Source organism: Phyllobates terribilis, unplaced genomic scaffold, assembly GCF_046119375.1.
Source record: "Phyllobates terribilis strain yellow unplaced genomic scaffold, ASM4611937v1 Scaffold_7__3_contigs__length_470593459, whole genome shotgun sequence".
Classification (NCBI taxonomy): Eukaryota; Metazoa; Chordata; class Amphibia; order Anura; family Dendrobatidae; genus Phyllobates; species Phyllobates terribilis.
The window spans coordinates 87,550,985-87,564,814 of NW_027362767.1; the positions used below are offsets into that span (position 1 = coordinate 87,550,985).

The window sequence follows — 13,830 nt, forward strand, 5'->3', positions numbered from 1 at the left end:
TACAAACAGAGTGATCTATTTCATGTGTTTATTTCTGTTAATGTTGATGATTATGGCTTACGGCCAATGAAAGCACAAAAGTTATTATCTCAGTAAATTAGAATACTTTATAACAACCGCTTGGAAAATGATTTTAAAGTCCGAAATGTTGGCCCACTGAAATGTATGTTCAGTAAATGCACTCAATACTTGGTCGGGGCTCCTTTTGCATCAATTACTGCATCAATGCGGCAATGTGGCATGGAGGCGATCAGCCTGTGGCACTGCTGAGGTGTTATGGAAGCCCAGGTTGCTTTGATAGCATCCTTCAGCTCGTCTGCATTGTTGGGTCTGGTGTCTCTCATCTTCCTCTTGACAATACCCCATAGATTCTCTATAATAGATTCTCTATGGGGTTAAGGTCAGGCGAGTTTTCTGGCCAATCAAGCACAGTGATACTGTTGTTTGTAAACCAGGTATTGGTACTTTTGGCAGTGTGGACAGGTGCCAAGTCCTGCTGGAGAATGACATTTCCATCTCCAAAAAGCTTGTCAGCAGAGGGAAGCATGAAGTGCTCTAAAATTTCCTGGTAGACGGCTGCGCTGACTTTGATCTTGATAAAACACAGTGGACCTACACCAGCAGATGACATGGCTCCCCAAACCATCACTGATTGTGGAAACTCCACACTAGACCTCAAGCATCTTGGATTGTGGCCTCTCCACTTTTCCTCCAGACTCTGGGAGCTTGATTTCCAAATGAAATACAAAATTTACTTTGCATTTACTTAGTGTGTCAATGACTGCCTTCTGGACATCTGTCAAGTCAACAATCTTCCCCATGATTGTGGAGCATATTGAAGCAGACTAAGGGACCTTTTTAAATGCTTAGGAAGCCTTTGCAGGTGTTTTTTGTTAATTATTTTAATTTACTGAGATAATGACTTTTGTGTTTTCATTGGCTGTAAGCCATAATCATCAACATTAACAGAAATAAACACTTGAAATAGATCACTGTTTGTAATGACTCTATATAATATGAGTTTAACCTTTCGTATTGAAGAACTGAAATAAATTCACTTTTTGATAACATAATTTAGTGAGATGCACCTGTATATATGTATATCCTTGTTGATCTGTTAATTGGCCCTGTTGTTTTCAGTGTAATTAAATTGCTGATGATGATAATATTATATTGTGACAACCTCACATTCCACAGCACTTTACTATTGGGGGATCCACCTGATGATTAGTGCCTTTGGTTTCTTCCTTAGTGATCAGATTTTTTCCGTTCTGTATCTTTGCTGCTCTCCTGGGTTCAGTTACAATGGAGCGGATTTTTAACCTTGTTACTAAAATGACTGTATTTAAAAAAAAAAAAAAAAAAAGATCTACCAATCCGGGTGTGCGCTATATTAGTTTTCAGCAGATTAAATAAAAATGACCAGTATAACCATATCACTTTTCAGATTAGTTCCCCCATAAAAAAACTTCATCTACTAACTTTGCTGAATTTCTTTGCCTGATCCCTGCAGGGCTCAGCTAGGGCCGGACGCCCGGCCAGGTAATGCAGTCTTCTCCAGTTGCGTGTGCTTGATGTCAGTATGTGGAGATATGTCTGTGTTACATCTGGAGACCTTATGGAACTGAGGAAAGGGGAAACTGTTTGTGGGCTTCTGGGGGTCGATTCGGCTCATTAACCCAGCGAACTCTGATTTACATGGGTCAGAGGTTGCTGTATGCTCACTTGGAGGCTAAGGAAAGTATTAGACCTAAAACTGATAATCATCCCTAGGTTAACCCTCTCTTCTGTGACCACCTAAAACATAATGGAAGACTTGGATTCTGTATCTGCTCATGTAGAAACATTTAGTTCCCGATTCATCTGTGCCTTTCTGACTGTTTTCTTTGTCTAGTTTTGTGCCTTTTTTGAAGTATATTTTATATGTGCTATCTTTTTTTTGTTATTTTGTTTTCCACGTTGTGGGCGGAATTTAGCGATTTCAGATGTTTTCTCCTGATTCATCAATTGCAACGTTTTAAAAAGTTGCGAAATTTGAAGCAACTTAACTCCATTCCCCATTCTGGTGTGTCCTGGACACCTCTTTTTTTTAATTGCTAAAATGCCTCACATAAAATAAATTTAAGAAAGTATAAAGTCCTCACTTGCTGGATGAGCGCTGCTCCACTGGCATCGGTGCCATCCAATGTGACCTCTGCAGCCAATCAGTGGCCACTAATTGGCTGCAGCCTTCAATATCCTTTCAGAATGGAAAAAAAAATCTGCAGTAACTATAAATCTAGGTTTAATTGGCCTCTTTTGTCAAAATGGTAAATGTTCTGTTCCTGGGAAAGCTGGATGGTGACCCAATACACCTCACACTCACATATAGGGTTTCCAACAGTATTCCTGTTTTCATAAAGGGCAAACAGTAAGTAAAATTAGATATGTTACTCATCTGTATCAGAACGTTAGGTGAATATTCCAATGAGAACGCTAATTATTACTATTGTATATCGATTCTCATCCGAGTGCTCCAGGAACAAATATATTAGTGTTTTGTCAAGAGTAATGTTCCTTAACCTTCTCCCACACCAGGCACAGCACCTGTCAACATGAAACCGCGCGCTGCCACTTTATCCAAACTGGGGCCAATCTGTGTTCACCAGCCCTTACATGTACAGTATGTGCAAAAAGGGCACTAATGCTCACATTTTATATGTATTATCACTGCGTCTTTACCATGACCAGCAAAAGGGAGCAGCAGGTGAGATCAGGAGGGCCTAAAATTTCAATAATTAAAAGGGTATTCCCATCCCAATATGTAATAATAATAATATTAGCAAATACCTCCAATTAGAAATGTAGCATAGTTCCTCTGCTATGTCTCTTTCCTCATGTGCAGCCATAGCAGGCCCTTAGGTATCCATGGTTACAACCACTGATATTGTGACAAGTAGTTGTTGGTGGTCGCAACCATGGATACCTAGGGTCCTGCAATGCCTGCACATGGGGAAAGAGACATAGCAGAAGAACTATACTACATTTCTAATTGGAGGTATTTGCTAATATTATTATTATTACACCTACTACATATCGGGATAGGATCTTGGAGATTGGAATACCCCTTTAACTGTTGTAATGCAAATCAATACTATAGTGTCTATGGAGATTAACCACGAACCTCAGCTATGCAATAACTAGGGTTCATCATTTTAAACAGGCAACCAGGGTCGTATAAATTGGATGTGTTTATAATATGAGTGCAAATTAATACCCAAAAATGCCAATATATATATATATACGGAATATATATGTAGATATATATATGTGTATGTATGTATATGTAGATATATATATGTGTATATATATATATATATATATATATATATATATATTTATTTAATAAAGTTTTAAAGTGAAAGTTGCAAATTCTACATTAAAATGAATTGGATTAAAGCTAAATATTGAAAAAAAGAAAAGACATTGAAAAATATTACATGCCGGTAATCACTTTATACATATTTGATAGCTCCATCTCCATAATAACTAGTACAAAATATTTAACACATTATTTACTTTTTTATATATATTTTTATATATATATCTATATAGAATGTATGTATGTATGTATGTATATATATATATATATATATATATATATATATATATATATATATATATATATATAGGTATTCGCCAAAATGGCACAAAACGCTACAACTTTTTTTATGCGATGAGAAATATATATATATATATATATATATATATATATATATGTAATGTGTGTTGTGTGTGTATGTATATATATATATATATATATATATATATATATATATATATATATATATATATATATATATATATATATATATATAAAAAGTTATTACTGCTGGGATATAGGGAGGTAAAAACGAACAATTTCTGTCCTAATATAATAAGATTCCAATCTCTGTATTACTGCGGAGAAGTTCCTGGCACATGTCTATTATCCCTGGCAATGTCACCAATAAAAATGCCCCATTATTCTAAAAGCTGTTATTAATGGACTGTGTTAAATACCAGAGGAGAGAGATTGCAAAATCGCCCAGTCTGCTCCAGTCTATGTTGCATGGACTTGGCAGGGTCTGAAACCTGATCCACTGTCAGTTAAACAGATCCTGGCTGCCCAGTGTCTCCCCTGCCCCATATAAAATCCCGCTTTGGTTACATGGGAACATCTTTAACACATCAGCTCGTCTTACTCCCAGGGTGCCTATAGCTGGGCCATGAATGGAGATTCCTAGTGTTTTGTGGCCGCCAGATATTTAGCAGCAGAGTCACGAGTCATTATAAAACAAACCACGATGCGCCTTCTTGTAAGCAGCCGTCTTATCCTCTTGCTCACAGTAGATGCTGCTAGTAAAACGCCCATTTTAAGCAGAGTCACCATTCAGTCTATACCCAGCTCTGTTGACGCAAATAAAAATAGGGTTTTACCTACATGGGACACTTGATTTGTTTATGCTAAAGAAAATTATATTATTTCTTGCCGCTCGTAGAATAAGATCTGGGCTTGACAAACTTTAGGAAAGGCTCATTATTTTGAGGTTACACACTTGTCACATAGCCATTCATATGAATACCTAAATATGAATGAATATAGTACTAAACCACTCACATAATGGTACAATTAAATACATTTTATTTAATACAATTAAAAACATGTAATATGCAACAAGTACACATGAATGAGGAATTTAAAGAAGAAGGATCAAGTAAACATAGACCGCTGGCAAGGTTTAATATGAATTATATATGTTATATACAAAAATGGCTGCCACACATTTATACAAGTACACAGTCTCAAATTGACCTTCGCAATACAGACTAAGCCATATAAGCAATTTGTTATATCTTACCCATGATGTAATAAGATGACCATCAAGACCACCACAGCCACCCAACGCACGTTTCGCACAGATGATTTATCAAGGTGAGTGTGGCCAAAGAACCCAACACAACTCAATGCAACTGAAGGCCCCCATACATATTAGATAAAAGTCTGCCGAATCTGCAAATATCAGTGGGATTGGTTGACCATCTAATGTGTATGGGAGCCTCCTGACACATGGTATAGGTGGCTAGAAGGATTTGGCCGTAGGACAATCGGTGGGGTGATAAGCCACTGGCAGGGGAATCCAGCAGCAGCTCTCACATAGAGAACACAGGAGCACTAGACTGGAAAAGTCAGAAAAAAATAGCTATTGGCCTTTAAGCCAACAGCTATCTAGTAGGTATGTAGAGCTTAAGGTCTAAGGGCTCATGCAGACGTCCGTGCAGCTCTTCCAATCTGAGCGTGACCGCTTCATTTTTATGAAGTCCGTGCATTGCAATTCGAGATTGGACCGATTTGCACGGTTTTCTGCATGAGCCCTAAGCCACATGTTGGCATGACTTTAAGCAATGGCACTCCAATGTGAAAGGGAGCACAGGCAATCTATAGATTTTCCCATTTACTATAATTTTATTGCATCATCTAGGCTCACGACGTATCTACAGAATAGTGGATAATTGTCTTATTTCTGCCCAACAATCACAAGAATGGGAATCCCTATTCATACATTTGAATTCATCAGTGGTTGACTGTCCAGGTCCCGTATTCATTAGATAAAAAGAAGAGCAGATGCAAAAAGTATCTCTTATTTTGAGGGACATTACGGCTTGTTCACAAGTTACTTTTTTTTTTTTTTTTACTGTGCTGTTATTTTACTGCAGAAAAAATGACCGCAATGTTTTACAGTACCAGTAAAAACAATGAGATTTCTAAAATCTTCGGCACACGGTGCGTTTTTTTTCCTTGCGTATTTCCAGCTGCGGCGCATTTTTTTTCAAATCTGCAGCCTGTGTCAATTCTTTTAGCGTTTTTCACCCATTTAAATTAATGGGAAGCAAACCACAAGTAAAAATGCACATAAAATGCAACAAAGACATATTTATTTTATGCAGAATTCTTCCAGCCTTGACTCAGGATTTTGGTGCAGAAAAATCTGCTGCAAATACTCAACGTGTCCACAATACGCTTGTAGCTTCATGCATTAGCTAGACAGCCCATGTTAATAAACACTATATATTCTATGTAACATTTCTAGAAAACCTACATATAAAACAATCACTGAAACAATTATTATATAGTGTAAATAATATAAGATAAAAGACAAGATGCGCTGGAGAATAAAATGGAAACAGAAAAGCTTTCTGCTGCACAGAGATCATAAAAATGGTTTGTTCAAAGGCTAAAAACAACAAAAAAAAATGTGGACTGCACCTTTCTTCTCGTGTAAATCCCTCTACGATCATTAAACACAAAAAAACGAGAATGTCCCTGCTGCTAAATTGGAGTCCAGAGGAGTCGGAGGCAACAGGATCTGAAGATCAAAATTCCAGACATAGCAACGTGAAACCTGCCACTAACTGAGAGCATCCTGTCCCCATCCACACTCTGCAGGGAAACCGTAGGACAAGGTGGGACTGTGGGGGCAGCGAGCACAGGGAACAATCACTTTTTTGTGCGCCTGCATTGTTATTATGGTGTTATTGCTTTAGGTGTGACATGTTAATGATCTTGGCGAGTGGTGTACCTGTTCTGTTGAGAGCACAGATGTAGCCCCAGTACTAGTGCTCCTACTCTAACAACATACATTTTACACTTATATTCAATATAGTTGAAGGTGAGATTAATGGCACTAGATCACAAGCTGTGCAAAAAAAAAAAAGGTTTGTGTCGGGCTCCTTTTACAAGCATCAATCGATCTAGCAAGGCAGTCCAGGCTGATTTAAATGCCTTGTTGCTCATGCTGATGGACACTATGTGGGCAAAAAACCACAATATTAATGGCATGTCCATCCTTTGTGTCCTCAATTTCTGAATCGGAGTACTTCATGATTGCTGTGTCTTATAATCCTGTTCTTATTTGCCTGATTAACCTGACACAGTTGATAGGGAGGGGAGAAACACTACGGGACATTGTGCAGATGGTTTATGGAACTACAGATTTATACATTAGGACCATAACTATTAATTTAGCCTTTGATTTCCCTTTAAATTTGTATACAGTACCAGTCAAAAATTTGGACATATCTGTTCATGCAGTGTTTTTTCTTGTTCTTATTGGAATGTGCATATTGTAGATTCAGACTGAAGGCAGCAAAAGCATGAAGGGACACATATAGAATCAATGAGTATAGAAACATGTGTGAAACAAACCAGAATATGTGATAAACCTTAGATTCCTCATGGTAGCCCCTTTTTATTCTGACAGCTTTACACCCCTTCGCCTTTCTCTCAAGCAGCTTCATCCCGTTACCCTGAAATGGCTTCTGATTAACATGTATCCCTTGTCAATAGTTCATTTGTGGAATCACTGTCCTTCAGAAAGTGTTTGTGACCACGGGGTGAGTTTTTCAGAGTCAGTGTTGGTACACCGTTCCATATAGTACTCAATATGGAGCCCATATGTTAAGACCCACTCAACTGAGAAGCAACAGTCCATGCTTGCTTTTAATGAGGATTCGTCAGCCTTGAAAGTTACTAGAACCTTGAAGGTATCCTCAAGAACAGTCATGAAAATCATCAATCATAATGATGAAGTTGGCTTTCATGAGGACACTATCCGGAAAGGAAAACCACAAATTTCTGTTGCAGAAGATAGGTTCATCAGAGTTACCAGCCTCAGAAAATGCAAATTGACAGCTTGAAATATTGCTTGGCCCAAACAAAAAGAGTCCTGTTGAAGCTAAGCAGCATAAGGACTGGACGAATGGGGGTTAGATCAGTGGAAATCTGTACTGTACCATGTCTTTGTGAGATGTAGAAAAGGTGAACAGATGGTTTTGTGTGGAGCTCCCACCGTGAAGCATGAAGGAGGGAGGTGTGCTGATATGGGGGTGCTTTTCTTGTGACACTGTTAATGATTTATTCCAAAGTCAAGTCAATCTTATCCCGCATGGCTACCACATCATTCTACCATGACATGCTAGCCCATGTAGCTTTCACTTAGTGGGATCATCATCTGTGTTGCAACCCGACAATGGCATACAACACAACTCAAGGCTATGTAAGGGTTTGGTGACCAAGAAGGAAAAGGATGGAGTGCTGCAACAGATGACATGGCCTCCACAATCACCCAACCACAGCTCAATTGAGATGGCTTGGAATAAGTAGAACCGAAGAGTGAAGGCAAAACCGCCATCAAGTGCTCAACACCTCTGGGAACTCCTTCAAGAAAAGGAGCCATTCTAGGTAACTATTTGATGACGCTGCTAAGAGAATGCCAAAGGAGTGTAAATCTATCATCAGAGTAAAAGGGGGGTACTTTGAGGAATCTAAACTTTAATACATATTTTTTCCTAGTTTCAGACATGTTACTTTATTCCATGTGTCCATATGTGTGTTTTCTTACATGGTTTTGCTGCCTTCTGTCTGAATTTACAATATGTAAAGTCTAATAAGAACAAGCAAAACTATTGTATGAACAGGTGGCCAAACAAAAGCTCTTATACATCACTAAGCAGTATAGCTGTGTATCCACCACTGGGGTGAGGTAATCTATCTACTATATAATCGGCTTATCCCGTCTGTCTGTCTGTCCGTCCAGGAAATCATGCGACGCTGATTGGTCCGGCCGCGGCCAATCAGCGACGCGGAATTTCAGAACAAGATGGCGGCCTTTAGCGGGAGATGACCGGCGCTAGCTGGTCATCTCCCGGCTGCTCGCAGCAGAAGTACCCCGACCGGCGGCCTAGGCGGCGCCGCTCCCCGGTCCTCCCTTCACACTTGCTGTCGGGAGATCAGCGGCCCTAGCCGCTGATCTCCCGACGGTAGCCGCATGGAGGTCAGCGGCGATGCAGCCGGGAGATGACCAGTGCTAGCCGGTCATCTCCCGGCTGCTCGCAGCGGAAGTACCCGCACAGGCAGCGCCGCTCCCCGGTCCTCACTAACACGGTTCGCTGATTGGTCGCGGCCGCCACCAATCAGCAATGAGCGCAGTCCGGCCGCGAATTGGCACCGGATTTGAAACACGCTTCGCTGATTGGTCGCACCTGCCCAGCCGCGACCAATCAGCGATATTGGCGCGAAACTTAAAACACCGCTTCTCTGATTGGTTGCGGCCAGTCGGCCGCGACCAATCAGCGACTGGGGCAGCCCGGCCGCCAATTGGCGCCGGATTTGAAACACGCAGGCCACTGTCGGGAGATCAGCGGCGACGCAGCCGGGAGATGATCGGTGCTAGCCAGTCATATCCCGGCTGCTCGCAGCAGAAGTAACCCGACCGGTGGCCTCGCTCCCCGGTCCTCCCTTCACACTTGCCACGTGGTCAGCGATGTTGTCACAAGCAGTATTGACAACATGACGTAATTACAAAATTCATTAGGGGCCCCGGGGGGATACATTGGGGGGTTAATTTAAAGTAATGCACAACCCATTTAAACACTGCTTCGCTGATTAGTTGCGCCCGGACGGCCGCATACATATTCTAGAATACCCGATGCGTTCGAATCCGGCCACCATCTAGTTTACTATAAAGCTCCATCACATGTCTCTGTCTCTTTCTCTGCCTGTTATTTCACTCTGCTCCTCCCTCTTTATCCCCTGTTCATATAATTTAATAGGGAGTTGTAATCGGATCCTTCAGTGAATTGACAGTTTTTCTTGTTTTTACCAAGAGTAATTTTAGCAGCTTTTCAGAGTGAATGATGAGTCCTGGAGATGGGGGAGAAGAAGCATACTTCTGTAATAAGATATCTTATATTGTTTCTTGTATTCATTTGAGCTATGCAAAGTGACCATTTTCAGGGATTTTTCTTTTTCAACTTTCTTCACCCCATAGGACTGTACAAGCTAATAATAAGATCACCATTATGTGCATTCTCCTGCTCCATTACCAGCTCTCCAGTGCTGCTTCTGGTGATACTTTACAGGTTGCTGTGGTGACGTCACCACTGCAGCACCTGTGACCGCTGCAGCCAATCACTGTGCTCAGGGGCTCTAATTTATTTAGATTTTATTACTACTGTGTTTAAAATTAGATTGTTCTAAGTGTAACTACTATAATAATTACTTTTTTTTTCATCTGTTTAGATTTCAGATCCAAAGAAATACATCTGATCCTTCCAATTATAAGAGCTTGGGCGACTGTTTCAAGAAGATCTATCACAGTGAAAGGTAAGTGGGTAGCCTGCATTGAGAACATGGACATAGAATATAAGATACGATGGCCTCATTTCACTGAAGCTTAGGGAGAGCCCATCTTGTTGCTCCTCTCTACCCTTGGGCTGCCACCCAGTATCCTTTGTAAACAAAAATCCAAGTAACCTTACCCTAAACGCCACTTATTAATATATTAAGCCCCTATTGTCACTCTGAGTCTCCTGATTGCTTCGAGAGATCAGGCTTGCAATAAAAGAAGATTAAATTATTATTATTATAGCAAGTTTTAATACAAGTAAGGCTGGATTGAGACCAGCCTATATCACGGTCCATATATGGACCGCAGTGCCCAGACCGACCCCTGGTCTCTCGACTCAAATTTACAACCTCATATGTGTCTATGAAGCTGTGAGTTGGGTCAGAAGACCTGGGGTCAGTCCATTATATTCCATTGAGAGAGAGTGGAAGAAGTGAGGAGCAGGGAGAGGAAACAGGCAGAGGCAAACATAGAAAGATCATGGTGAACTTTCTAACAAGTTTTTTACCTCACCCTGAAGATGATTCACATCCAGACTTCTCAGCTCTGCTGTATAATATCCTCCAGGTTGCTGATGCTTTTGTCAGTATGCTAAAAAATAAAGAGCATGTATTTTTCTCTGTGTGCTGTGCTGGGCATGGCAGAGACCACAGCAACACGTCTCCAGCACCCAGCAGATTGCAAATTGCGAGAGAGATTATGCAGAGAGGAAAACTGCTTAAAATGCTGGATATAAGTGCTGTTGTACATGTGTACATGTTATTTCTCATGTACACATGTGGCGCCCCTGAGGGTTCGGTCGCCACAGAGGTACTGCATCTCACCCAGAGGTGTGGTATCTCACTCTCAGGTAAGGAGGAAGTACAGCTCGGGACCCTAACACCTGCATCCAACACATACCAGCAGTGGGGGCAGGGCGAGATTGTTCCTAAGGGAGAGCACAGTCCTGGGTCCCTAACTGATGGGAAGAGCTATGTAGTGGGTGTAGGTGGAGGAAGTAGCTTAGGGGAGCACATGAAAGTAAAGTATAAATAGAGAAGCCATCTTGTTCAGTGGTAGTAGAGAGCAGTGAGAGGGAACAGTCTGAGGAGGAGAAGTGTGGGAGCAGGAGCTCTGTAGGAGCTCTGCTCAGGCGGGAGGCCTGAGGAGAGGCCCGGGACTGAAGGAGAAGGAGAGAGGAGCAGGAAGGGCTCCAGGAACGAGGAAGGGACCCCAGGGGTACGTGTAGTGCTGGTGGTCACCCATACGCCCGAATCTACCAGGAGGTGGAGGGGTCAGGCCGCACAAAGGGGACTGGTCCCTCAACTAGCAGAAGATTGTACGTCTCAACTAGAAACCGGAGGCTGCAGTATTTTAAGTCCTGTAGCCAACAGTCCATATCAGTCTCACCAAGAATGTAGCTATAGAGGACCCAGGGAACGGAACAGACCTCGCCCGACAAGGCCCGCGGGTACCGGATTGGGACACTTGGTATGAGGTGCAGGGAGTCGGCCAGAGAAAGATCACACAGAAGGGGGTCCTGCTAAGTACTCCGGAGATATCTGAGGGTGGACTGAACCCCTCCCTGAGTAAGCGCAGCACGACGAGGGAAGTTACACCGGTATCTGTAACTTGGACTGCAACAACCGTGAGTAAAGACCCTGAGGACTGCACCCCACTGTCTCTGTGATTATTATCTGCGCCATCACCCCTGCACTACAATGCCCAGCATCATCTACTTCCCTACAACATCTACACTGCCCTGGAGCTAAGCTCTACCTGTGGAGAGCTGAACCAACCCGGCTGCACTAACACCAGCTCCAGAGGATCTGCTCCGCAGCGGCGGCTACCTATAGCCGCATACCGCAGGTGGCGTCACAAACTATATATATATATATATATGTATATATAGTATATATATATATATATATATATATATGTGTATATACATAAAACAAATAATTCCCCTGTAAATATTCCCCTTTTAATGACTGCCCTGGGTCACCGCCACTGTGACTTTTCCCCTAGCAACGACCGGCCCGGCACCTAGTACCCCACGGCCCAGGGGGCGTGTCACACACACAGGACAGCTTATTCTCAAAAGTTACTTGTAAGTATGGTTTCCCTTTAAGAGATATTACTAAAGCTGTTAGCCTGGGACATAACTACTAATGATAAGAACGATAAGACATGGGAACAAGGAAACCATGCCACATGGAGATAGGCAAGAACCATGCCTGAAAAATGCATCCTGATTCAGACATCATTTGGTTGCCAGCTGTCATATATGTGAAGTGATCTCCATCGTGGTGGTTCTGTCTCCGCATGTGAGGGAGGATTACTCTGGTATGCTTGTGACCGAGCAGAATTCCAGGCTCGTATAAATTTCTATGGTGAGGATCAATTTGCAAGAAGGAAGACAGAGATTGGTGACTACGCTCCAGAGTTTCATGCTTGACCTAAAGCAAATGGTAGTTCTGGTTCCTGGCATGTGATGGGCCTGTGCTTCCTACCCAGTATCCCGTTCCTAAAGCTCTCCACTAAATTGAACTGAAGGAATAGAATCAATGGCATATCTAGAAGACTATGAGGAAATGGTGGACAAAGAGTATCTCTCGCTCTGGAGGACCTGGTTCTGTCCTGAATTAGTGTCCATAGGCAAGGTGTTGATTTGAATACCCATTGTGTAATCATTTGTTTTCCCTGTGGTCACTCCTTAGGGAAATTAAAGGGGTTGACCACTACTAGGACAACCCCTTTTTGATCTAAATGTCTAAAATAAAAAAAGCTTATACTCACCTCCCATACCGGCGCCGTTCCAGCTGTGTCGGCACTCGCGGTTCCGGGACTCTCATGCGGTTGTTGTGACACGTGAGTCTGGCGCCCAATCAGAGCTGGCGTCACTGTCTTTGCCTTTGTACAAATTGAACATGAAGAGGAAGTCCGGGCTGCAGCTGATCTCTGACTACCTCTTCATGTTCAATTCTTTCAAAGACGTGGACAGTGACGCCAGCGCTGATTGGGTGCCTGATTCACAACAACCGCACGGGAGACCCAGGACCACCAGTGCCGACACCACTGGAACGGGAGGCGATTATAAGCTTTTTTATGTTATCGGGGCCAAACCTTTAGATCAAGAAGGGGTTGTCCTAGTAGTGGACAACCCCTTTAAACAGTTGGAGCAGGACTGATAAAATTCTTTATTATAATATTAGGCAATTAAATTTTCAAAAAGTATTAGACTACCATTCTGAGGTGGATTTTCAGAGTAATTACAGCAGCCTCCCCAGGTCTGAGAGATTTACTTAATAATGCATACTGTTTGTATTGTGATATATCCACTTTAACCATCTGCTGTCCATTACAAATCCCCACAAGCATTTGAAATAACCAGTATGTTGTGATAGAGGGTTATTCCTACTCCGTTCACTTTCACATCAAGAGGTGAGCAGGGCACATTGCATCATGTCTACTGATACCTGCCGGGATGTTTTGTATCTGTCCTATTGTAATGAGCGGAAAAGATGCACGATACCTGCCAATCATCCATACGTCATCAGAAGGCGAGTGGGACAGGTGCATGATACATGGTGTTGGTATTGGCAGATGTGATGTCACTTGCCCCGCTCACCTCTTGTTGGTGAAG

General features: G+C 42.1%; 1 protein-coding gene across 4 annotated transcripts in view; it reads left to right on the forward strand.

The window, feature by feature from the left end:
- SLC25A21 (solute carrier family 25 member 21) overlaps nt 1–13,830 on the forward strand; it is a 420,995-nt gene that overhangs the window by 262,325 nt on the left and 144,840 nt on the right. For all 4 annotated transcript variants that reach the window (XR_012247354.1, XM_073638942.1, XM_073638943.1 and 1 more), the window contains exon 4: nt 10,100–10,183. Coding sequence is in view for 3 of the 4 variants with exons in the window: in XM_073638942.1 (XP_073495043.1) it covers nt 10,100–10,183 (84 nt within the window). In the remaining variant the exon portion in view is untranslated. The remainder of the gene's footprint in view (nt 1–10,099; nt 10,184–13,830) is intronic.